The sequence below is a fragment of the Zalophus californianus genome, chromosome 6 (genome assembly GCF_009762305.2).
Source record: "Zalophus californianus isolate mZalCal1 chromosome 6, mZalCal1.pri.v2, whole genome shotgun sequence".
Lineage (NCBI taxonomy): Eukaryota > Metazoa > Chordata > Mammalia > Carnivora > Otariidae > Zalophus > Zalophus californianus.
In genome coordinates, this window is record NC_045600.1 from 89,641,643 (window position 1) to 89,669,163 (window position 27,521).

General features: G+C 37.2%; 2 protein-coding genes across 14 annotated transcripts in view; one reads left to right on the top strand and one right to left on the bottom strand.

Moving 5' to 3' along the window:
* MYEF2 (myelin expression factor 2) overlaps positions 1-18,662 on the bottom strand; it is a 44,707-nt gene extending 26,045 nt beyond the window's left edge. For 7 of the 8 annotated variants that reach the window (XM_027569753.2, XM_027569752.2, XM_027569751.2 and 4 more), the window contains exon 1: positions 3,502-3,777. In XM_027569753.2, coding sequence (XP_027425554.1) covers positions 3,502-3,662 — 161 coding nt within the window. In that variant the 5' untranslated portion in view covers positions 3,663-3,777. Of the gene's footprint in view, positions 1-3,501; positions 3,778-4,120; positions 4,221-18,544 lie in introns of those variants that run through there. The other variant, XM_027569755.2, reaches the window with a different exon arrangement.
* CTXN2 (cortexin 2) lies at positions 18,628-27,296 on the top strand. 6 transcript variants are annotated; one of them, XM_027569758.2, is made up of 3 exons: positions 18,703-18,757; positions 20,395-20,429; positions 26,597-27,296. In XM_027569758.2, exon 3 carries the CDS (start codon positions 26,654-26,656, stop codon positions 26,897-26,899), a length of 246 nt encoding a protein of 81 aa, XP_027425559.1. In that variant the 5' UTR covers positions 18,703-18,757; positions 20,395-20,429; positions 26,597-26,653; the 3' UTR covers positions 26,900-27,296. The 6 variants fall into 6 exon arrangements, with proteins under 6 accessions (XP_027425562.1, XP_027425559.1, XP_027425560.1 ...); XM_027569759.2 differs by lacking the exon at positions 18,703-18,757 and adding an exon at positions 18,764-18,779; XM_027569757.2 differs by lacking the exon at positions 18,703-18,757 and adding an exon at positions 18,780-18,860.
* The last annotated feature ends 225 nt before the right edge of the window (positions 27,297-27,521 follow it).

Sequence of the window (27,521 nt, forward strand, 5' to 3'; positions counted from 1 at the left end):
ATATAGTCTCTAGCTCAATGCGCCTTCTCCTGCCTATTTTCTTCCTGGATGAAACTAATTATGAAAACGACACAAGGTTCTGAAATGCTATGTTCTTCTATTCTTATATGAATGTTGTGTTTGCTTACAACCATCTCATAACTCCATAAATAATAAAGCGATATTATGTAGGGTAGGATACCCTCTCTAAAATGTTTATTCCAACAATGATCAGAGAGCGAATTACTTCAAGTTTTCCCCAATTAGTGGCATATTAAAGATACTGCTACACTGCTCATCTACAATGCATAAATTATCTATGGAAGGCAGATCAGTTTAGTAGCTAGAGGTATGGTCTAATTATTAAGAAACTAAGCTATAATTATTCAATTCCTCATCTCTTTTTATGCCATAAATACACGATGGGATAGACAAGATACATGTGAAAACTCTTAGAGAAACGATGCTATATAATATCAAATATTGGCACTATATCCAGAATTCCATGTAATAATGCCCAAACTATTCATTTAAACAAACCCCCTTCTTAATGTACTGGAAATAAAGACTGTGACTATTTTAAGTGATAAAAATGTTATCTACTCTTAAGATGGAATTATGCCTACCCAAATTATAAATTTCTGAAAAATCAATATTCAACATCAAATAAGGAAACAGTTTTAATATGATTTTAAAAACAGTGCTATAGTATGAGATCTAAAATTAAGCACAGTTCCCTTCTTTACTCCCAATATGATAAAAAAAAAAAAATACTACTCTACTTCAAACACTTCACCTTGCTTCAGTGCTTAATATTTTACACAATATTTTATACCCTAATGTAACTCTCAATCTCTATATACGGTGTTACTTAATCACACAGAACTAATAAAGAGTTGTAACAATACTGCTATTTTTCCTCCTAGTCACTTAAGAAAAGGAGAACTGGTATACAAACATTTTGGCATAAACAAAAAGACTAAGCCTAGGAAAACACCTTTAATTTCTTGTCAAAAGACGTGAACATGCCCACGAAATCCTCTGCGCCTAAGTTTCATGATCACAAAAGTTCACATCTGCATTTCTTAAACAAATTTACTGGGCCTTTTAAAGTAAAGGCCTTGAGGATACAAAGATGAATAAGACATGGTGGTCTCCATCCTCAATGACCATGGATTAACCTCAGAAAAGTCATTTCAATCTTTGTAAGCGGCACTCTGTTCACTTCTAAGTAAGGCAATATTTGGTAATTTTTATAATCTCTATGAATTATTATTATTTTTTTTTTTTTTTTTGTGCCTGGTTGTCTCCTTTGGTGGAGCACAGCACTTTTTTTTTTTTTTTAGATTATATTTATTTATTTGACAGAGATAGAGACAGCGAGAGAGGGAACACAAGCAGGGGGAGTGGAGAGGGAGAAGTAGGCTTCCCGCCGAGCAGGGAGCCTGATGCGGGGCTTGATCCCAGGATACTGGGATCATGACCTGAGCCGAAGGCAGACGCTTAACGACTGAGCCACCCAGGCACCCCAATCTCTGTGAATTCCTATCCTTAAAAATGTATGGTAATCAACTCAAGGGTTATGTGTTGGATTGTTAAGTACACGTATGGTAATCAATTTAAGGGTTATGTGTTGGATTATTAACTACTCCTGTTGGTTCTTAGAGTCAAAAAAAGGTTGTTAGGTTGATGCAGGTAAATGTCCCTAGTTATTCAGTATGAGTGACCCATGCTGGACCACTATATATTATGGTTCTTATGGAATTGACAGTACAAGAAACCCGTGAGAGTAAATCTGCATCTTTACTCAACTTTTGAGAAAAGAGGAAGGGCAAGAGATGAATTATAAGCAATACGAAAGAATCTTCATTTGTATTTACTAATAACATTTCTTAATTTCTTCACTTTGTATTCTCTTCATCTTCAGTTAGAAGTGAAAGAGATTCTTTTCCTACCTCTGTCCTCTCCTGTCCAGGTAAACCAAAATGAGACTTTAAAAGGGATTAGAGACTTTTAGTTCTGGGAGGTTTAGATGCCAGCTTCATCTGTACTGCCACTATTATACTAATCATACCCAAGTATATAGTAGGGCTTCTCTCTGTAATTCAAGGCTGTACTTTTTGTTCAGGAGAAAAGGGTGACAAGCCCATTTTAGATATAAACAAAAGGCACATATTTTAAGTTTAGCATTTCAATGCTTTTTATTCGAATTTATGACGCCAAATCCCAGACAGCCAACATTTTCGCAGGCATGATAGAAAGTGCTCACTTTCCAGCAACTCGGTTACTGAGGTGCACCACTTTGCATCTAAGAACAAATTCCACTGAGGCTGAATCTCTTATACTTGCACCTCTATTCTGCCTAGATGCAACTTATGCTATTCAAACCCAACTGAGAACAAGAGTGTCATAACTGAGCTGGGAGAGCTACCTTATCTGCACTCAACCCCTACACAAACTAGTCCAGGTCTTACCCTACTGCTTTAAACATTTTATACAAAAGAACATTTCTCTTTCCTATTTTAGTGTGACCATATGTTCACTGCTTTCTACTCTGAAGCATAATTGAGAGAAGGAAAAGGATGTTTTGGCTAAATTATTAACATACTTTCAACTTCAAGTTTAAAGAGCTGGGCACATGCAAAAGAAAGCCTGATTCATATCCTCTACATAACAAGAACAATGGGGAGCATATTTTCTTATAACTAGAAATTATGGATTCAAGTCAACTAAATCCTTTATAAGCACTGATGACTGGGGCAATCTTAAAAGTAGCGGGCTTTCTTCAATTAAAAAAATCTTATTTTACCAATTTACCAAAATTAAGAACAAACCATCACACGATGAGTTCTTAAAAAATAACCTGCATGACTTACAAACATTTGAGGGGGCGGGAGTGGGGCGGAGCAAGACACCACGCACATTTCCCTTTCAGAATAACCTCTTACCAATTCAAGAATAACACAATGGATTCAGGCGAACAGCACATTATTAAACTTCCTCTCGGTATATATCAGTTCAGAAATTAATATATACTTTGGAAAGCAACAATAAACACTGAACTTATAAAGCTCAGAATGAGGCTGGGAGAAGGGGGAATATTCCTTTTAAATACGTTCTCGGTAGTTAAGAGGAAATGTCCGATGATGTCATCCCTAGTTACTCCCTAGTGATGAACACTAACTACAGTACTGGGCTTTAAAAGAGGGACCATTTTCCTGCAGACCAAGGCGGCCGCGGGGCTTTGCTCAAAGGTTCTCCAGCTGAAGTCTGGGAAGAAGGGATGACCCGCAGTCTCGGGCTGGAAACAGGGGAGGGGCGTCGGCACCGGGCTCACAGCCCAGCTCCCCCGGCATGGGGCGGGAGGGTAAGGCCTGGGAGCGGCCCAGCTTGCACCTGCTCCTCCCGCCGCCCACGGCCCGGGGGCGGTTATCCCTCACCGAGGCCCAGGACAGCTTCGACCCCCCACAGGCCGACTCCCCCCGCCCACCTCGCCCCGGTCCCCGGAGAAAAAGACAATACATTTTAACGCCATTGGAGCTGCTGCTGTGCTGCGGCGGCTGCTTCTCCGGCTCCGGCGGGTGCGGTTCTCGCCGCGGCTCGCCCGGCTGCTCCACGGGCTGCTGATGCGGACTGTCGTCGCCAGCGGCCCCGAGCACCTCGGGCTTGTCGGCGTCCGCCATCCCGCTACCGCTGCCTCCGCCTCCGCCGCCTGCGCTAAGGGGCTCCGAGCGCTACAATGGCGGCGGCCGGGAAAGCGGTAACGGATCCCGATTTGAAAAGGCCCCGAGCGCTCAGTTGCCCGGATCTCGCGAGAACCGGTCGGAGCTGGGAGACTGGGAGAGGGTGTGAGCCTGATGTGGGGGGTGGGAGTGGAGGGGTAGGAGGGGAGAGATGGGGTGGCGGCGGGTCAGGGCAGCCATTGCCGCAGTCCGCCCTACTTGAGCCCGGGGAGGGCTTGACTTGTCCAGAAGACCCCAGTGGGGCCATGTTCTGACCACCAGCCCCCTGTCGCTTGGCACCCAATGGTGTCTTCGCTTACAAAAGTCGGCTATGAGTGCTAGAAATCCCTAGGGCTCTGAAACCCAGGCTATTCAATTCATTCCTGGTAGGGGCAGTTTAAATTAAAAGAAGCACATACCACTTTGCATCTTTAAAGACGTCTGCAAATCTTCAGACTCCTCTTAGAAATCCTTTGAATAATGCAAATAAATCACTTGCCATTTCAATGCCTAGGCACCCTGTGGACATTCAATAAATAGTTATTGATGACAGGTTGCAATTCACCAAAATGAATAGCTTTGAATTTCTTTGAATTCTGGTTGTTCTTAAGAAGGAGGCTTTCCTTTAGAACTCAGCTATCAGCTTACAAAAAGAAGACTGAAGTATTTGAATTCTCTGGGCAGCAACCAATGAGGAGACTCTATAATTTTAATAAGAAATCTTCTACTAGACTGGCTGATAATGGACATTTTGGTTTGGAGTTGTGTTTATTTTATGTTGATGAAAATTATATTTGAAGCAGTTAATAGGCTTTCAAACAAATTTTAAAGTTTAAAGTTTTAAAATATAGATTTTTCCCCTAAATATGAAATATGAAAAAGTAACCCATTAAACTTAATCAACTCCTAACTCCTGAATACTGTAATAATATTTCACATTTAAATAACCTTTGTCAGCTGAAAAGTTTAAAGACCTTCCCAACTGCTTCTTTTAATAAAGAAGCAAACACATATGGTTTACATGCTTTGCAGAATATCACACACACATTAGTGGTAAAGTGGTAGTTAGAAATTAATACTCAAGTAATACATAATTTCCTCATTTTTCCCCCGGTTCTTTGACATTTTAATTATGTAGATTTCTTCCCTCAACAACAACAAAAAAAACCTTGGAACAGAAGAGTTGAGCTACTTCAGCAAACATACACACATAAAAATTAGAAAACTTTTAGTCCTGAGGAATACACTTGCTAACATACTGCTGTGTTGGGTGCTACTGACTTTATTTCATAAACGCAGCACATGCTGTTGTAGTTGCCGCATGAGTTACTTCTCGGTCAATCCCAAGACTTAGCATTTGGAATAGCAGAAAGGCATTGGATTTTGACACAGAAAACCTGGGTCAGAACCCCAGCTCTGCCACTTCTGCCTGTAACTCCTTGGGCAAGTCACTTAACTTCTCAATCTTTCTGTAATAAATAAGGATGGTAATACCTACTTTCAGGGTTAAGGTGAAAATTAAAAGAAAGCACTTCATGTAGGGCAAAGTGCTATATGACTATAAAGTAGTAGTACAATTCCCTATCTCTCCAGGCTGAGCAGGGTTTTGGTCAAAAAGAAGTCAAGTGATTTTCCCATAGAACTGAATTATAAGTACTTTCAAAACACTCATCTCCTTCTATTATCCTTTTGCTCTAGTTGAATTTAATGATGAAAACGTAATCCTGCTATCCCTGATACAGTATATTCTTGCAAAATCTTTCAATAGATAGAATTTAATATGTTTTAAGAGATCTTTATGCTTAAAAGAGTAGTAGGCACATGAGGAATATGAAAATGCATATAACACTGTTGGGAGAGAACATTTATAAAAAGTACTATTTGAGTGCTATAGCAGAGATAAATGTGAAGCATAATTAAAAATTTATTTACAAAAAATTTTACTTACCAAGAAACTGACCTGCTTGCTGTAGTGTGCTAATTAAAATATTCGATTAAAATATTTTTCTTGATTGCTGAGCTTTTTGCCACCCCTTAAAATGTTGTGCCTAAGACAAATACTTCCCGTACTATAACTTAGTCCTGGCCCTAATAAATGCAGCGAATGGCAGAGGTTAATTACTGCAGAGGGATCGGTGAGCATTTCATGGAGAGCTGGATCTTTAAAAGAGGGGAGAATTGGCACAGCTTCTAAAGAGAAAATGATTAATACTACTCCATCAGATTGCTCTGTAAATGTTTCCTTCCTCTCTTGCTATCAATATTATACTTACCTTAGCTAAATCTGCAAAAAATAAAAAATTGATATTAACATTCTATTGCTACATTCTATTTCTGTATTGTCCTTCCTTTCTCCTTCCTTCTTTCCTTCTGCTGCTTTTTTTTAAGACTATTTATACATACCGAAAAATCTTGAGTAATGCTTTAGTTTTTATCTTCTCACAATTCCCACTGCAAATGTTATTATTTACAACTGCCCAAAACGTATAACTGGTACAACTTCACATAACCACTTAGTTTTCTTTCCCACAAATTGGGGGAGGGGGGGCGGGGGGAGAGGTGTGTGTGAAGGGAGGGGTGGATTGAAAGAGGCTATTATACATATCTGGAAATTTAACCCTAAAATTCCAAAATATTTTCAATAAATACTTTAATATGTGTATTATTGAGGAATTGTGTTCACCTGCTAGTAATAAAAACTAGAAATAATAGTGTCTTTTTTTTAAAGATATTATTTATTTATTTGACAGAGACATAGAGAGAGAGAACAAGTAGGAAGAGGGAGAAGCAGGCTCCCCGCTGAGCAGGGAGCCCAATGCGGGGCTCTATCCCAGGACCCTGGGATCATGACCTGAGCCGAAGGCAGCCGCTTAACCAAGTGAGCCACCCAGGCGCCCCTAGAAATAATAGTGTCTTAAACAAAATAGAAGTTACTACTTCATTAAGTAAAATCGGTGCAGAAGTAGGCATCATAGAGCAGATATGGTCATCATTGGCTCAGGTTCCTTCTAAATCTTTCACCAACCTTGTGTGTGGCTTCCAATTCTTAGGGTTGCCCTATGGCCCAAAATGGCTACTGGAAATCTAGGCATCTTGTCCTCATTGGAGGCCAGAAGCAGTCCAGAAAAGAGGGATCCTATCCAGAAGTCTCAAACAACATTCCCATCATGGGTCAAAACTTAGTAATAGGACACACTCAGCTATAGGGAAGGTGGGCAAATAATTTCTCAGCTGGGCTCACTGCCCAGGGTTCTGTTACCAAAGAAGAGAATGGAGTGTCAACTTAGGTATGATTATCCTTTTAATTTTTTTTAAGAATTGAAGGCAAATACCAACAATACGAAGTCAAACAGAAAGTATAGTATGATTTTTAAGTCAATTTGCTTGGCTTTATGAAATTAAATGGCTGGATTTGGGGCCACTAATTTTCCACAATTTAAAGAATTGAAACCCAAAAAGGAATTTATAACTTTAAGAAATATGATGGGTCATATCTGAGATCCATATATAGTTCCTTTTTTCATCATGGAAGTTCATTCTATGATGAAAAAGTGGATGTCAGTTATTGTCATTAGAAAAAGGGTGGGGTAAAAGTATGGATTTATTCTGACAATGAACTACTTATATTTCTCTCTCTCTCTCTCCCCTCCCCTCTCTCTCATTGTTTCTCTCTCTCTCCTCTCACCCTCCCTCATTCTATTGCTCTGCTTAATTTAGAAGTCTAATTTTTCACATTTAGCATTCTAAAAATACATCCTAAGGAAAGGTCTCTACCAACAAAATGAATCTTGGAATTAAGGCAATTATCTGAATAATCCAGGCAGAAATCCCACTTTCACCTCAATTATTCAAATAATTCAGATAATGCAAAGGGTTTTGCTTGAATTCCTTAGATAACTGTTTCATTTTTCAACTTTACTATGCCAGGGTCATCACCCAATAACAGATTTAATTTTGATTTTTGTAAGCAATATTTGGACATTTTTTTCTCTGAAGACTAAAGACTCCTAAAATTCCTAGACATTTACTTTGTCTCAATTTTTGTCCACTTTCTAATTTCTTAAATCACCCTGCTTTTTCCTCAATCTCACCCCAGTAACTCCACTAAAAGGTGGATCAGAAGAGCCAATTTCCAAGGTCTCTGCCCTGCTTTCCTGCCTATAGGCATAGTTGCTCCCTATTCTTTAATAATCCCATGAACTGGGCTTCCTCTGTTCAAGGCAATGGGTATTGTATGGTAGTATTTTTCATTATTCTAGGTTTAGTCCTAAAGAGTATTAATGAAAATGATTATAACAAATATTGTTTTTCATTTAAATAATTACCTTTTTTAAAACTATTATTCTCAATTTTCAACTACAGCATTTGGAAGAGAAAATAGATTTCTTACAGTGATGAATAATAAGATTCAATCCTCATGCTGTCCTGCATATTTGAAGATAATCCTATAAATCCTGATGATAAAGATAACAACTAACATAATCCATATTCCTCTTCTTGTTTGATAGAAGAAATTTAACTAAATTTATTTATAAAAGCCCCTATCCCCTAGCCTCACTTGCAACTCTGCATGACCAGTGACTATGCTCTGACCAGGAAAATATAAGGAGAAATGTTGTGAAGACCAAATAGGAGGTTCCTTAGAAAGAACTGACTTAACTGGAAGAATGGCCCTTTTGTGCTCCCTTGCCTTCTTCTGTGGCCTGACTTGAAATGAAGAAATGATGTCTGTAGCAATAGCAACTATGTTTGACCATGAAGTAACCTTGTGATTGGAAACTAAGTACTGAGGATGATGGAACAGGAAAATAGACTAATAGATTAATAAGCCCATCATTAGACAGCCACAGTAACAACCCTCACATTCCCACCCAAAGGTTTTTTCGAGAGGAGGAAATAAATTTCTATCCTGATTAAATTGTTACTATTTGGAGTCTTTCTCTTATATACAGCTGAACTTAATCCTGATGATCAGTATTTTTATTGAAATGACTGAGTTGCTTCAATAGTTTCTTCTACACTGTGGTCACACAACACTACTTTTAAAATGGTTTTTTTCTGAAGACATCATTTACATTGGTTTTTGTTTGCTCCTTTGCTTTAAGGTTTAGAACACTACAAATTTCCTATCTGGTATTCATTCTCCCTTTTTTCCTTACTGACAGAACCACACTTTTGTTTAGAGTAGCAATGTGCCCAGCTAAAATACTGGGAGTGGCCTTGGAACACAACTCTAAGAAGCTGTAAGGAGAAATACACTAGGGATTCCAGGGGGTCTTTCTTAACAAGTTCTTCCCCTTCTTTCTTTCCTGTGAGGCTAGAGGGTGGAGTATCCCTTTGGAAACCATGAGAGAATAGGAATGAGGATAAAAGCCACAGCTAAGGATGACAGATCAGAAAAATAGGAGACTGAAACACTTACGACCTTACAGAGCCATTGTAAAACTCCCAGACTGCCTACACCCAAACTTCTTATTTGGGGAGAAAAATAACTTCCTTTGCCTTAGGCATTGTCATTGGATTTCTGTTACCTCAGTTTCATGAAACTGAACATAATTCAAAAATTCTACCCTTTTGCAACCGTTTTTAACAAGGGACACATCATTCCTGATGGCTGCTTATGAGCCTAGTTTGTTGGAAGTAATGGTTTTTCAGTAGTATACAAATGTGGTACATTTTTTCATAGTGTATTACAGAATGGTAAGCTAGAGTGATTTCATGTCATTACATTTCCATTCACAAACTAAACATGCTAAAATATTAGCCAATATCCAACCAGACACGGTAGATATTTCATGTAAGATTTAATGCACAAAGACTTAGATGTTTACACTATAATTAGGGTTGGGGGGAAAAAGGTCTAGGAGCTATTGCTAGGGTTTGAAAAATCAGAAAGAGCAGGAATCATGGAGAATCTATCACCAATGATCTTTGTGCCTGTAGCAGCAAAGTAAGTCTCAGAGCTTCCTAACACCCCAAAACTGCTGGTATAACACCTCATCTGCCACTCGCTGGTAACTATAAGTTTAGTGAGATTAGTGATTTTTTTTTTCTTTTCCTCCTCTTAAACTTTACACCAGGGCCTCTCATTGGTAGAATTTAGGTTGGAATACTGCTGGCCACAGAATCTGAGAAATATCTCATACAGGGAGAAGGGTAAAGATGGTGCTGGGTATCAACTGATAATATTTGGCACAGTGTCTAAGCCATTTAGCATACATTCTGAGGTTCCCCAAAACAAAAGAGGGAATTACTATATCCATTTTTTTATTCATCTATTCATTCACTATATCTGTTAAATTTAGGAATGTCTGTGCCTCTAAATAAGGTTAAATATGTAAAAATAGTTATACCGATGTTATTCTTTTGACCTCATCAACAAATTTCAATTGTGAGTGCCTTGAGTTACCCTTCAGATTATTAAGGAAACTGCATGGTAGTTTTTGTTCTGATAGTCCTAAAGTCATCGAGGAAAGGTAGGTTTACATAAGTAATCAACCTAGATTTCCACTTCTAGACTCCTAATATTTCTGGAAACCAGTGTCAAAAATATTTCTGAAAAATCAGACCTTATTCTTCCCAACTGTTTACTGCTTGAGCATCATCTAAGAACAGTCAAATAAGAGCTACTATATAGAAAAAGATTATGTAAAAATTACTAAAATTAATCAGTCCTCAAAACACTAGGTTTATGCTTTCTCCTTAAAATTTTCATACTTTCAAGTATTCTTTTATGCACTAGTCACTAACTTCAACTTATTTTACTGATTTTTTAGGTAGTATTGAAAGATAAGGCCCATATGTAGGCCTTTCTAGTTATCTTCTATAGTTGCCTAAAGTGACTAAACACTCATGCAGTTTAGTTTTACTTAGAATATGAGAAGTGTGAGTTTTATTTGGCTAGCTTAGTTGTAGAAATCTGATATCAAGTATGCAAGTGTTTCTTTAACAATGCACACATTTCTGGGGGGAAAAAACAAACCTTGTTCTACAAAATTATCCCCTGAAAATAACTAGCCACTCAAAAAAGTAAAAAGACAAACTGGGCTAAAATCTTTGCAAAACACGTATCTGATAAAGGACATATATCCAAAATATATAAAACTCAATGATAAGGAAGCAAACAACCCAATGAAAAAGTGAAAACACCTCTGAACAGACACCTCACCAAAGAAGATACAAAGATGGAAAATAAGCATTAGATGTTCCATGTCTTATATCATTAGAGAATTGAAAATTAAAACAATGAGATACCATGATATAGCCATTAAAATGGCTAGAATCCAAACATTGACAATACCAAATGCTGATAAAAAACATGAAGCAACAGGAACTCTCATTCATTGCTGGTAGGAATGTAAAATGATATAGTCACTTTGAAGGGCAGTGTGGTGGTTTCTTACAAAGCTAAATATAATCTTACTATTCAACCCAGCAATCAAACTCTTAGGTATTTACCAAAATGAGTTGGAAATTTATGTTCACACAAAAACCAGTACATGAATGTTTATAGCATTTTTATTCATAATTTTCAAAAATTGGAAGCAACCAAGATGTTTTTCAATTAAGTGAATGGGTAAACATGCAGTGAAATGTTGTTAGGCAATAAAAAAAAATGAGGGCACCTGGGTGGTTCAGTTGGTTAAGTGTCTGTCTTGGGCTCAGGTCATGATCCAAGGGTCTGGGGACCGAGTCTGACATTAAGCTCCTTGCTCAGCGGGAGGTCTGCTTCTCCCTCTCCTTCTGCTTCTCTTCTGTCTTGTGCTCTTTCTTGCTCTCTCTCTCTCTCTCTCTCTCGCTCTCAAATAAATAAATAAATAAATAAATAAAAAAGAAATGAGCTATCAAGTCATGAAAAGTCACGGGGAACCTTAAATGCATATTGTTAAGTGGAAAAAGCTAGTCTGAAAAAGTAACAGTCTATATGACTTCATACATACAATTCTAGAAAAGACAAAGCTATAGAAACAGTAAAAAGATTGGTTTCTAGAGGTTCATGTTGCAGGTGGGTGGAAAGGGAGGGGAGGGAATAAGTAAGTGGAGCACCAGATATTTAAAGAAGTAAAACTATTATAATACTATAATGGTGGATGGATGACATTAAGCATTTGTCAAAACCCATAGAACTGAACAACACAAAGATGAACTCTAAACTATGGACTTTAGTTAATAATAATGTATTGATATTGGTTTACCAGTTGTAACAAATGCACCATACTAATGCAATATGTTAATAATAGATGAAACTGTGGGGCAAGGGGAGAGGAGGTATATGGGACCTTTCTGTACATCCTGATCCATTTTTCTGTAATACTAAAACTGCTCTAAAAAATAAAGTGCACTTGGGGTGTCTGGGGGGCTCAGTCGGTTAAGCATCAGACTCTTGATTTTGGCTCAGATCATGATCTCAGGGTCATGAGATGGAGCCCTATACTGGGTGTGGAGCCTGCTTAAGATTCTCTCTCTCTCTCTGCCCCCCCAAAAAATAAAAATAAAAAGTAAAGCCTACTCAATTAAAAAAAATAACTGAAAATATTTAGGAGAAAAAAGTCATGTTGGGGAAAAAATGTAAAACCCATTCATCTTCACAACAAGAACACCACAAAAACATTTATAAAAAATGAAAATCTAGCGCAGTTAAAAATACAAGTTAAAAATATACATTGCATTATATCTAGAACCTCACAAGAAAATTTTTAGTTAGAAAAGAATGATAGAAAAAGTGTAAAGGGAGGTTGAATTATGAAAATAGGGACAAATGCACAAAGATCAGGAAGAACAAATAAGTATGCCTTTTCAATACAGAGCACATGGGGCGCCTGGGTGGCTCAGTTGGTTAAGCAACTGCTTTTGGCTCAGGTCATGATCCTGGAGTGCCAGGATCGAGTCCCGCGCTCAGCGGGGAGTCTGCTTCTCCCTCTGACCCTCCCCCCTCTCATGTGCGCGCGCTCTCTCTCTCTCTCTCTCTCTCTCATTCTCGCTCTTTCAAATAAATAAATAAATGAAATCTTTAAAAAAAAAAAAGAGCACGTGGCCAAACAGAGCCAAGAGTAAAAAGGAATGAATGGGCATGTGTATAGGACTGTTTCCTCCACAGTTTACTATATTCAGCTGTGTTAGTGTGGACTTGGGGTTAAGCTGTTTTCACTTGGTAGTCAAACCCTAATGTATGGAGGAAAACTTTATATAAACCAATTGATTTCCACGTTCTATTGACATACTTATTTGCCAATTGTGTATTAACTGACTCATATTACAGAAACATATGCTGGAGCAAAATACACTCCTTTTGTTTCTTTGTTTCTTTAACCCAATAAAATAAACGAATTACATATATTATACCATGGTTATTGCTCACACATTTGTGGAGATTGTGCCCAACGTATCCTATCATACTCAATAGATTCAACAGTAAATATAGTAGAGGGCTTGAAGTACACTTTAAATGAAACAATTTAAGGTTTATGGGCTGTAAATTAAAGCCAATTAAATGAAACTTCATTCAAATAGATTACTCTGAACTGAAGCATTTAGCACATTTTTTCTTTGCAGGGAAGTTTACCAGCAAAACATAACATCTCATTTTCAATGGTACTCATTAAACAGACCAACATTAGATCATTATCTACATGGAAGTGTCATCATGCTCAATTCACTTATGAGTCCACTTACCTTAGATAATTTCTTCACTGTTGACAAAAATCTCACATTTTCTAACCAAATCTAATCAACCTATTACTGTACTCTCTAATCCTATATCAGCATATTCAGCATTGGCTACTCTCTAGAGATCAGATGGTAAAATGACCTAGAGGAAGAATTCCAAGGAAAGAAAATAGAAAAATAATAGGGTGGTTAAAAAAAAGTATAAGACTTTAAGCCAGTCAATACTTAGTTGCAAAACTGAGAACAAGACAATGGACCATTCATTTTTGCTGAAATTTTTAGATCGTTCCCTGGATTACTTTGGGACTATAGAAATGGATTTCCAAGGGCTCATGAATGCTCTGAGTTGTGAGCAGAATTTCCTGCATATTTTTTTAGGTAGAGGGCATATATTTCTTATTGTATTTTCAATCAATCTTAACACTCCAAAAAAATTAAAACCACTCATGTGAGAAAAGGGCATGGGTAACTAAAAATGACACTCAGAATAAAAATGCATCTTTTAAAGATAAACAGGTGATGTTTTGGATATAGCTAATTATCTCATATCATCTAAAGCCAAATAAGCATTGGATTAATTTTTTGATGTTTATAACAAAAATAATTTATATTTGTCTTTAATACATTTTTGAGAGTTCAATATTTTAGTAAATAGCAACATTTCAAATAAAAAGACCCAGCTACATTTAAGACATTTTAGTTTAGAAAGAATAATCAAACTTCAGCCAGACAAGATGTAGATGTCCATGAAAAGCTGAAGGTAACATGTTGGCCTAATAAGTTCAAGAGATGATCCCACCATAGAAAGCTTGAGAGCAAGAAGTCAGCCAGAGCCAGGGTGGCAAGAATTCACAGCAAGCAAAATTTTCCTCTGAAAAGAATCCTGAGCCAGCTTGTTAGAAATTCTTGCTTTTAGTCCCTTTGTGACACTCTTACTCTAAAGTATGTTCATAAGAGTGGGGCTGTCATGTTCTTTAAATTTCTATAGTTGCCACATCTTCTAGCAAGTTAGATAATCAACACTTCTGCTCTCTGACATAAAAAAAGTACTACTCATATAAAGGACACTATTTAGGATATAGAAAGAGAAACAGAGAAACAAAATGTTTTGAAATAAAGCTTATCTGTAGTCATATAAGTTAAAAATTTCTTCTGCTAGCTTAAGATTTATGTAGTCATAATAAATTATAATCTTCAGAGCTAACTATGTGATTGTTTTCTCTATATTTTAGTATCTTGTTAAAAACAAACTTATGGAACAACTAACCTATACCCACACAGTAGTCAACATTTTTGGCCAAAAAGTAGAAAAATAAATGTATTTTTACTTACTTTCAATTTCTTTACTTCTTTTCTGATTTTGTGAGGATATTTATATAGGACACACATTAAAACAGATAATGAGAGCACCTGGGTGGTTCAGTTAGCTAAGCGACTGCCTTCAGCTCAGGTCATGATCCTGGAGTCCCGGGATTGAGTCCTGCATCAGGCTCCCTGCTCAAAAGGGAGGGTCAGAGGGAGTCTCCCTCTGATCCTCCCCCTTCTCATGTTCTCTCTCTCATTCTCTCTCTCAAATAAATAAATAAATAAATCTTAAAAAAAAACAGATAATGTAAAGAGAATAATATACCAATATACCAATACCTGAGAAAACAAAATTGTGTAGTCAAGGCAATAGAGAAAAAACACAAATATAAAGGCCTTAATATTTTACACAGTTACTAATTTTTAGCTGTTAATTTAACCTGGACATCCCTAGTAACTAAGAGAAAAGGCAAATGGGATCAATTACATGATGTGCATTGTGTATAAGAGAACACACCACTTAGCTGGTTGTTTAAGTGAGGAAGAGGAGTATGAGATTTCAGTTCATGAAACTGGCAATGAAAGAAATGTTTTTAAAGAGATCTCATATAAGGAATAATAGGTGATGTGTTGGGCAAGTTCAAGTCTTTAGTAGCAAACCTATAGTACACATAGAGCAGGGCATGTAAACTGTGGATTGTTTTATACAGAATATTTGCATATAAGCTGAAAGTATAATGTTGAAGCATAGGAAAGGCAATTCTGTTTGGGGAAGGTCTAAACAATGCACCCACATATTTACCTTTCCAATAATTTGGATTGCTCTGAAAATAAATCATAGACTATCGAGAAGTATGGATTAACCACATGTGCTTTAGAAAAGCATTCATAGCTTTCAACAATTTTTTAAAATAAAAATTGAGCAGCAGGCATTGACAAGGACCTGAAATGCAGGTATTCTGGGTTTTGTCTATTTTGCTATTCTCCATCACTTCTTTGGCAATGGAAAATAAAATATAAGTTATTAATCTCTGTGCTTCTATACAACTTAGTATACTTGCCATGTTGTTTTGCAATGTATCTCATCACGGTCAGAGAACAAAGATCGTTTACCTTTGTATCCCAGCAAGTAGCAAAGGAAGTGGAACATAATGGATTTTTAATTCATTACGTTTTCCTGAATGAGCCACTTTGCAGACTTTCCAGAGCATCATCACTTTTCATATAGCTTGAAAAAGGTCAAGATCATGCACTAACTAACACCAAGGAACCTAATATATAGTCAAAACTTACCTTTGGCATCAATTCAAAAGCATTGACTAAAAACACTGTAACAACTGATATATGCATGGATTTAAAAGAAGAAGAAGAAGAAGAAAACCACCCAGAAGAACCTTCAAAATCTAACTATACATGTGTTATGTCAGTGACATGACAGATCAGCATTTACTCAAATGATCTATGAAAAAATGGCCCTATCTCACTTTCTAAACTGGGTGAGAATTAGAACTGTAACATTCAGATTTGTAAAATCAGTATAATAAGTATTTAGTATGAAGCCATACATAAAGTCATAAATTGACAAGTCAAAATCTCCAATCATGACAACAAATCCTTGGCGTGGGGCCAATACATGAGCAGTAAAATCATGCAACTTAGTTTTTTTTCCTTGATTTTGGATTGCAAAGAGAATGGTGATTGCAGGTTATAGTATGAAAATATAGAGTGATGTAAACTGTAGAATGTGTTCAGACAATGTCAAAATCAAAACCAAATGATCAAATTTATAAGCAGTTTGAGTTATAAACAATTTATTAATATTGTGCGAATAAAATGGTTAACTTCTGAACTTATTTGAATAAAACATTCTTGCAACAGTCTAGAAACATACATAGAATAATAGATGGAAGAAAACGACCTCCTTTCCCATACTCTATGAGTGACTGCATTGCCAGAATACAGTATTTCTAGAACCTTGCTGCTTGAAATGTTGTCCTGAACTAGCAACCTCTGGCATCACCTGGGACATTGTTAGAAATGCAGAATCTGAGACTCAAACTCACTCTTACTCAATTAAAACCTGCATTTTTTTAAGATCCTGAGGGGATTCATATGCATATTAGATTTCAGGAGGCATTGCTCTAGCACATACTACCAAAATAGGATGGAGCCCTTAGCAAGCCTAAAAAAAGAGTCAATAAAGCCATGGCTAGGAACATGTTACTGGAAGAAGAACTTCTTCCACTTTCTTCATTGGTGGGCAGTTCACCTATGTTATAGGGTGTTTAATAGTTTTGTTTTATTTAAAATTTATTTATTTATTTGAGGGGGGAAGGGAAAGTGAGAGAATCTTAAGCAGGCTACAGGGTAAGGGCTGAGCCCACTGTGGGGCTCAATCTCACGACCCTGATATCATGAGCTAAGCAGAAATCAAGAGTTGGGTGCTTAAACGACTGAGCCACCCAGGTGCCCCAGGGTGTTTAATAGTTTTTAATTAAAAAGAATATTTTTGAGTATAGTCTTATATGAACTCCCATTTATACATCGCCCATTTCTTATCAGACAATGAAATTTCCTAAATTAGTAAATACTCTAAATGACCATACACATTGTCTTCACTGTATTATTGAATTCTAACACATCTTTACAATCATGTGCTTTCAGCATTTTTTATATTAACAATGACCCAATTCGGCATCTACATTTTCCCCAGTCGCTGACAATTTAATAATTTACAGGATCAATAATTAAGTTTTTAGAGAATCTACAGGTGTTTGCAGTTTGAAGGTTCTGGATATAGTACCCAAACACGAATAGAATTGGACGCTTGTAATTGAGTGGACAACAAAACCCCTAAGTAAGGATGAGGGGAAGAGGTTTTGTTGTTGTTGTTGTTTTCTCTTGTTTTGTTTTGCTTTGCTTTCGATGCCGTTTAAGTTTAGAGTCTATGTACTGAATATTGTTTAGAAAACGTGTCTTGCAACTACATATGGGCTTTTTTTTTAAGATTTTATTTATTTATTTGAGAGAGAGAATGAGAGAAAGAGAGGGCACATGAGAGGGGGGAGGGGCAGAGGGAGAAGCAGACTCCCTGCTGAGCAGGGAGCCCGATGCGGGACTCGATCCTGGCACTCCAGGATCATGACCTGAGCCGAAGGCAGTCGCTTAACCAACTGAGCCACCCAGGCGCCCACATATGGGCTTTTATGGAGCATTCCCGTCTTGGTGTATTCTGGCTCATATGTAGATCTTACTACGCAATTTTCAGCACTACGGTCAGCGCCTAGACGCCAATCCCTAAAAAGTGGGGTGGGGGGAGCAGGGGTGAGGGCCGGATCCAGTTGAGTTTCCGTAGAAAAGAAAAGGTGAAGAATAGGAGAACATAACTCCAAATGACGCATGCGGTCCCCAATTAAACCAATATACTTTCACTCTCGTCTTTCTCTTATTGGATGAGAGGGAAGACCTATTTAGCGTCTACTCCTCGGCTGAGACTGCGGTCAAGGAGCACAACAAAATGCCCGCGGCACAGTTACTGATGCAGAGGAGAGGAAAACAAGGATTTTAATAATAAATTAATTAAACCCCCACTGCCTTAGGAAGAAAAATGGGTGATGAACTCCGATTGCTAACCTGCAGTGTGATATGAATGAAAATGAGCACCTATTTTTTTTCTTTTTAGCAAAACTGAAGAATAGATAGAGCCTGTTGCTGCGGTGGCCCATTCCCTTCCCCCTCTCATTTCCCAACTCTTCTCTGTCTCACAAACAGACGCCTTCACATACACGCGCGCGCGCAAATATTTACTCTCTGCCACATCGAATAAATCCAGGCACATTTTCCTGCAAATACTCTAGCGCGCGCACACGTACTTAGCTGGCGGCCACGTCCTCTGTCTCTCACTGACAAATACAGACATTTACCCACGTAGGCCAGGAGAGCGCTAACCACGGTCCTGTGACTCCACGCAGGTTCCTGGGACACGCCTTTTACATTGTTACTGAACCGATCAGCGAACACGGACAAACCTGCCAACACTTAAGTCTACTCGCTGGATTTCATCTCCATGGCAACAAGCATGGAAGGTGAGACATCGCTGCCTGCGAAGTAACTTTCTCCCCCTGCCCTCCGCATTAACTGACAGGGTTCCAGTGAAGATCCGGATGAGAAGCCAGTCTTCATTCTCTTGTATTTCTGAAGCTAGGAAGCGGGAAAAGGGAGGGGGTGGGGGATGCAGCCTGCAGGTCTGGTCAGTTCAGATTCTAAAGGGGAAAAGAGCCCTGATGTTTCCCGCTGCTGCTGCTGCTGCTGGTGCCAAAAAAAGAAAAAAAAATATGTGTTTTGTGTTTGCAGTTAGCTTTCTGATGCTTCTCCCATAATGTTTTGTAGGTTTCTATGCTTCCTTAGTTTAATATGTCCAAAGAGAACTGGAGACAAACAAGGCAGAACGATAATGACAGTCCAGGTTTCTCTAGTGAGATATTTTGAAAATTTTCAGACCAGATATCCAGTGCTTTGAAAAGATCCAATGTCAGAGTCCTTGGGGAGCCATGTGAAGATTCTGTTAGGGTTGAAATCTGAAAGGTTGGAGGCGAGGGGGGTGGGGATTCTGGCAGATCCCAGGGTTTTGGATCTCTGGGAAGGCCTGAAATTTAGGCACTTCATCATGATGAAGACGTCTGGGTTTGTAATTTAAGGTTTTCCTTTAATTCCAACACATCCCATTCCTAATGATTAACTAGCTCTGTGCAAAAGTGGCCTGAATAATGCTTCTTTTCCCTGTTTACTTTGAATGGGATTTAATAACCTTGATATTTGGTGGGGGATGTGTATATGTGTGTATGGGAGGATTCATTACTTTTTAAGCCTGGGTTTTCTTACATGTCTCATTTCATGAAATCATGAGTATTCATATTATTAGCATTAAAGATTACTGTATCTGATATCCAGCATCAAAATACTTTTCACAGAGATTACCATATTCCGCTATAATAGTGTTATTTCAGATACACTGTTTGAACTATCATTAATAGATAGATAAACCAGAGGAAAAAAACCTGTTGATTTTAAAATAAAATACAGGAGGTTCTTTTTTTATGGGCATATTCTTTTCAATATTGGTTTCTGTAATTGCTCATTGTGGCATGCAAACTAACTATAGGTTTCTGAAAAGTGAAATTTTATATTTCTAATCAGTAAACTTATTCACAGAAGGAAAAAATCACATACAACATTCGTGTGTATGAAAGGATATATATATATATCAATACATAACAGTATAACAGGATATATATAACAGTATAAAAATACTGTTATCTTCACTTGAATACTCACAATGGTATGATTTGTATGACTGATCATAGAAAGACTTTGTTTATTGGTTATTAACTACAAAGCTATTGAGTGAGATTTTGGCCTTTTGGTCTACAGGTATACCACTGGCCCAATCCTATGACTCATCAGGACTTAAAAAATCCCAGTTCCTGACAATTGCCATGAAGGAAATGATGTACTTTCAACTCAATTGCTCATTTCTAAAGTACCTAAATGTTGATCTTCTTATCCATTTTTTTGTGGTGTAGCATATTTAAAATAACTTCTACCACACAATTTTACATCTACTCTTTTTTTTGAAAATTCATTTCTTTTTTCTCAACAGGGTTTATTTATCCTGGTTTTGTAACTTCACGGTCTAAATGTCTCTCATTTTTCTATTTCCCAGTAAACAAGATATTAAGATGATGTTTTCCTTCTGAGGTAGGCATTAAAATGTCTGTTTTACAGAACCTAATGATTTGTTTTGCTTTTCCATCTCTGTCACAGATTAGAGAAAGTGAAAATGTATCTTTTATCCACATTCATTGAGTAATTCCAGATATCTTATTAATTATGAAGAAGTCAGTATTGTAATTAGAGAGTTCCCTTTATTTTTAACAGTATTTTGTTACTAGCAATACTTTTTTTTACCAAATTATGCTCTATATCAGTAGAAAGGTACAAAGTTCATTTCACTAAACAATATATTCTCAAAAACTTTACTTTATTTTATTACGTTATGTTAATCGCCATACATTACATCATTAGTTTTTGATGTTATAACTTTAGACTTGCTGTTAAAATGAGACAAGTTGTTCATTTCACACAGCGAGTAAAATGGGAAGTTTAGGCAATGTTTGAAAAAATTAGGCCTGAAAATACAAAGAGCATCTATTTGCTGACATATTGTTAGGCAATTGCTTAACTTTTTATTTATTTGCTTGTGTAGACACAGCTTGCAGCAATGGCCAGACTTTTTTTCAACGTTTAAATACTACCCCTTTAGTTGTTTACCTTGACTTGTATTTTGTTTTCATCTTTAGCATAAGGTAGAATTTAAAATGAATATACAAATCCAGGTTCTTCCTTCTGAGATATTAATAAAACCCCTGTTCCTTATCACCCCAAGTTTTGGTTACAAATGGAAATTTCCTAGTTCTTTGAACCCCAACTGAGTTTACTTGGCTCTACTTTTAAAAGTTGAATATAGACTCATATCTTTATTATTGGAAATAATTGGTCTTTAGATCTAAACTTTTGCACGTAAATTTTTGTGCAAGTAAAAACGCTTTTTTGTCAAGTTTCTTTTATCATTTGGCTTCATTTATTCATTACCCATCACTCCAAAACCCTCTTCAATTTAGTGTCCCTCATGGACATTCAACCGAAATTTTTAAAATGATGAAAAAATTCTGAATGCCAAACCCGAGGCCCTGTTTTTCAGCACTTAGTTTCCATCACCACTGCAGAATTTGACACTGTTTACCAACACCTTGAGAAACTCTAGCTTCTTGGGGCGCCTGGGTGGTTCAGATGGTCAAGCGTCTGCCTTCCAGGGTCCTGGGATCGAGTCCCGCATGGGGCTCCCTGCTAGGCGCAGAGCCTGCTTCTCCCTCTTCCTCTGCCTCTCTCTCTCTCTCTCTCTGACTCTCATGAATAAATAAATAAAACATTTTTAAAAAAAGAGAAGAAACTCTAGCTTCCTTTGTTCCAAGTGAACTTCCTACCACAGATTCCCTTATGACTCTGATCATTTCTTATACAACTTCACTAGCAGATCCTGCGTTCTTCTTGTAAGAGAGGGATTCTCTGAGGCTCATGGCTAGGCTTCTTTCATCTTCAAACCTTTTTAGTGACTGCAAATAGAACCTTAATGATTTTACACCAAAATTGCTTTCTGGATCAATCCAGAGCAAGTAGATCTGGCTCCTACAGTAACACTTGAAATATTTGAATGCAGCTAGCATCCTCCTTGCTCTTCCCTTTTCTGCAAAACTCAGCAATTCTTTCCTTCTCTTAAGTTTTGATCTACAAATGCTTCTATGTATTAAACTCTCTTCATCCCGGAGGCATTCTTCCACACAATTTTTATTTGTCAATAATATCCTTAAGATATTCTCCCCACCAACAATTTTATGCTGGACAACATGATCTGGGTTAATTTGTTTAAAACTGCTTATTGAATGTCTACTATGTGCCAGGTATGGACACTGTAAGTTCACTAAGACCAGAACTAAACTCTTAATTTACTTTCTAAATTTACACTTTGCTCATATTTTCTTTATTTTGGTTAATGAAATCACTATTTTTACACTTGTCCAGGCTTAATAGAGTGGAGTCATCTTTGATACCTCTCTCTCTCCATGGTCTGCTACCTTCCATCATTTGCCAAAACAATCCCCAATATCTTTATAAATATCTTTCAAACCCATTTCCTCTCCCACACTTCTACTTTGTTAGTCCAAGCCCGAATTGCTTCTCAGCTGGACCATTTCTTTCCCATGATGCTCCCTCCCTGAAATCTTTGTCTATTTCATCCTCATCATCAAGCAACTCAGCCTTTAGGCAAATAAATTGCAAAGTCTTAGCCTGACAGTCAAGAGATTTCACATTTTGGCTCAACCGACCTTTCCAACGTTTTGTTTCCCATACTCCCCTTTACTTGTGCCAAATTGTTCTGAACAAATTGCTCCTCTGAACAAATTCAGCACTTTTCTACCCTCATATTTATTGTCATGCTGTTTCTTTCCTCACATATCTAAATCTTCTGTCTTTCAAGACTCAGCTCAAATACAATCTCTTACAAGAAAAACTTTCCTGATCCCTAAATGAATGAAATCTCTATTCCCTCCAAATTTGTTAACCTCTGCATCTCTTTTGTCATCAAGATGTTAAAGATAATAATACTAACCCTGTAAGGTTATTATGGGGGTTAAATAAAATAACAGATGTGAAGCAATGTTTGGGATACAGTATATGTTAAATACAAGTTTATTCCCTCATCCATCCCTTCTATTGCCTTTGTAGAAACCTATGCTGTTTTCTTCCTATTTGTGCAAAGACCTTTCCCTTACAGGTTAGAATCACTTAGAGTACAAATCATGTGAATCTTTCTGGAAATGCTATTATTAATCAATCTGATAAAAATGAACAAGAAACACAGAACTCTGAGCTGCTGAATTTTGATATTTATCTTCAAGGCCAATTTTTTTTAAATCAAACAAAAGTTTTCTTATTCATTTCAACTAAATGTTAAATGTTTTTTGACATGTTTTCTGGATGCCTAAAAATCAGATTTTCAGAAACCAGAACTTTATTCATCAAAAATTATATTTTTCAATAAATTTACTTTGATTCAGTTCAAATATTTTTTGGGATACCTATGATATGCTGGGAACTATAATCAGTAGTTGAGAACTAGTTATTTTTCCATTAAAAAGGAAAGTAATTCACAGATTGTCTGAGACTCTCAGAACAAGGCATTATCTGGTGTGTTAGATAATTTAATAAGGGATTTTTTATCTCAAATTTGAAGATACTGTGTTTTCATTTTAATAGTGATAAATGAGTTGAGCGTTATGTTGCTACAGCTAGGAAATGCCTTTTTTTTTTTTTTTTTTTGTCTGCTTGGTTAGTTGTCTGCTTGGTTAGTTAATAAGAATAACAGGGATATCTGGGTGGCTCAGTCATTAAGTGTCTACCTTCGGCTCAGGTCATGATCTCAGGGTCCTGGAATCAAGCCCGGCATCAGGCTCCCTGCTCTGAGGGAAGCCTGCTTCTCTCTCTCCCACTCCCCCTGCCTGTGTTCCCTCTCTCACTGTGTCTCTCTCTGTCAAATAAATAAAATCTTTAAAAAAACATAATAATACAAATAACAGAGATTAGTGGATTAATCATTAAGAGCTAACTGACTTAACTCTTCTAATGATCAGCTATGACCCTGTGTCTCTGTCTGCATTATGATTTTTAAAAACACATAAATAAATTGAACTAATACCATAATTATACACAGTTTAGGTTGTTTCTACATAATGGCAAAATGAACTAGCTGAAAAATGTACAGATTCTTAAAACTGCCCAGATGTTTTAACTTTTGTGCTACCAATTGTTGCAAGTTTGGTTCCTCCGAAACCAGACTCTGAGGCAGAGTTTAGTGCGAGAATGTTTATTAGGTAGTACCCTTGGGCTCAACACTTGTGGAAGAGTGGGGAAGTAGGCAGGAGTGGGCAAAAGTTGAGCTGTAATGTGGAAGCAGTGACTGTCTTGGTTACCCCATGTACAACTCTAGATCTAGAATGGTCTTTCAGAGTTGTGCTCCTTTGAGTCAAGATGACCAGGCCTTTTACTCTTGCATCAATCAGTCATTAAAAATGGTCTGCCCTAGGAACAGAAGTGACCTTGCATGAGGCAGGCAGCTCCCCACGAAAGGGGCTACAGCTGAAGACTATCTGGCGGCAGCACTCCCAGTGGCTGGGTAACAAGTCCTCCATTGAAAGGAGCCTAGACACCCCACACCACAGTGTCCACCAATAAACCAGGTTGATTGCCTCCTCGTACCCACATGTCCTCTGAAATATTTAAGTGATATAACCTAGCAAAGTCATGACTCTAGTGAAAAAATACTTCAAACTAGCTATTTGGCTGAATCAGTCAGTTACACAACAAAGGTTTGGTTCAACATCTCCATGTAGAAATATCCTGCTTTGCAGCTTCTCCACTTGTTAAGCAAATGAACCAGAGAATAAATGGATCTCAACAAAAGACCTTTAGCTGAAAAAAGCAATAAAAGTAGAGATTTCATCAGGAAAAAAGTCCTTGTTAAGTCCCAAGGTCATTAGATACTCAGTCCAGTCTCATGTCTTCCACAGGATAAATAGTACAAGAGATTAATCAGAAAAATCACTCTGAGCCACCTAAGTGATACTAAATTAAAAAAAAATTAGAGTATAATCACTATATACATATTAGGACAGAAAAAATGATTTGATGGAAAGAAGTTTAACAGAGAAGTTGGAAACAATATTTTTCCTTTTATTAAAAAACAAGTCAAATAACAGCATACCACAGAATGTATTAAATATTCCTGACACTTAAGGTTTGAAGATAAAGCTGTTTTGTAATCCAAACTATTACAAAATAAGATATTGGTTAATATTTTTTTTAAAGATTTTATTTATTCATCTGAGACACAGAGATACAGAGAGAGAGAGAGAGAGAGCATGAGCAGGGAGAGAGGCAGAGGGAGAGGGAGAAGCAGGCTCCTTGCTGAGCCAGGAGCCCGATGTGGGACTCAGTCCCAGGACTCTGGGATCATGACCTGAGCCGAAGGCAGACGCTTAACCGACTGAGCCACCCAGGTGTCCCAGATATTGGTTAATATTAACTGGCTTATTCATTGGTGAATAACTTTGAAAGCTACAAGTTTGTTCTTATTAATTACTTCCTTTTACTCCTTACAACCTGTACCTCTTCTACATCAGTTGTTTTCTGAAAATTGAATCCAAAAAAAAAATCTGAAGGGTCAGCCATTTTAATAAGTAATTCTCAAGGATTGTTAGAAAAAGCAATAATAAAAATGCAAACACAAAAAATCTATTATTCTCTGTTTTTGGATGACAAGCTATTTGGTAAAAGTCCCCTCAAGAAGGGTGGCTCTGGGTTAGTAACTACTTGATTTAATTAACAAATCTTAATTTTTATTAATTAATTTAATTAACATTAAGACATCAAATGGGAAAATCTATTTTGCTTCAATCCAACACATACTTTCTGAACACTTCTGCTGTAGTTTCAGAATCTCAGTACAGAAGGAGCTTAGGACTGGGAATCTGCTTGGGAAGAGAACTGGGGAGCTCATCTTGAAGCTGAATGTTTATAGAAAATATGCTGTTTAACTTGGGTTTTATGTTTATTTAGGGTGCTGAAAGCTAATGCGGATGGTGGGGAGATGGTTAATGATCCATAGCTACTGCTGCTTACTATTTGCAGGATGCTATGTTGGGTACAGGTCTTATTAAAATAATCTTAAAAACACAATTTATCTCTTTAAGAAATTAAAATTTAGCATATGGAGTGGTAGTGGGAAAGAAAACACGAGTACATAAGTCTAAAAGCTAAGAGAATGAAAAAGAAAGAAGACATTACAACTATTTAAAAGGATTGGAATCTGTATCAGACAAAATGGCACTGGAGATAGACCTTAAAACATGGACCTTAGAGAGCTTGACCAGCTCACACCCTATGATTATTTATGGTGTTATCTACACACGCAAAAATGAAGTAAAAATTCAGGTCAAGGAAGCAGTGACTTAACCATCTCACAATGAATCAAAAGCTTCTAGGATTAATTATTTGAATATTCACTTTCATACCTGATTTTATATTTAGTATATATAGATAGTTTCAGGTATCCACAAAGGCAATTCTGTAATTACTACAACAGAAGCAGCATCTCCAATGCCAATTTGATCCTGATCCATTTCTGATGTTTTCACACACCTTCTGTGAGTTAAGTCAAGAGGGTTTGAAAACTGTCAGATTTTAGAAAACAATTACCTGCTCAATACCATACATGAATAACACTAAACTGAGTCCAATTTTGTATCTAGGCCAAGAGGTGACTCCAGCAGGAATTCTGAAGAGCCATAATGATGTGACAGTGAATAATGAGTAGTACCTACTGTGGCAACTCTTCAGCTAAGATGAGTGTCAACGAAGTATCAGCTTTTTCATTGACTCTGGAGCAAAAAACTGGCTTTGCTTTTGTTGGGATTTTGTGTATCTTCTTGGGGCTTCTTATTATCAGATGCTTCAAAATCCTGTTAGACCCATATAGTAGCATGCCCTCCTCTACATGGGAAGATGAAGTTGAAGAGTTTGATAAAGGGACATTTGAATATGCACTTGCGTGAGAATTCTACCTTTAGAGTTTTTAGGGTTATGCCACTGGGACACATGGAATATACAACTGTAATTTCCTTGAACATACTGGAAAAGGCTCATTTCATTCAGTAAATTCAATAAACATGTGTAGTTGGACAAGTCATCTAATCTGTATGGACTTCAGTGAGGAGGTTAATCAGAGAATTTTTAATGTCCCTTTCAATTCTAGTGCCCTATGAACTCTGTGAACGTATCTGGAAATCCAGAGATCTGAGATGAATGAAGATTTGAGGTGTCATTAGAAGTTTTTCAGTTAGGAGACTTTAGACTAAAGACTTTAGACTAAAGACTCCACAAGTCTAAAGTCTTGTGATTTGAATTCTAATGTTGACTTAGTCAAGAATTAGCTTTATGACCTAGAAAGCTAGCTAAGGAGCACCTTTCCACATTTGCAAAACAAGTATAAAGAAACCTATCCTGCGTATCCTACAGGGATGTTGAGAGGACCAAGTGATGTATAATGAATGTGAAAGCAATTTGAAAACCATAAAACACTGTTGAAACATACCTTGCAATCATTATTTATTACCCTCATTGGCAATAGAAATAGAGATCCTCAAACCTCAAGAAGCAATGGCTTAGTGTAAGTTA

Coding starts and splice junctions, on each gene's coding strand:
- CTXN2 (XM_027569761.2), top strand. CDS start 26,654: ATGAGTAGTACCTACTGTGGCAACTCTTCAGCTAAGATGAGTGTCAAC.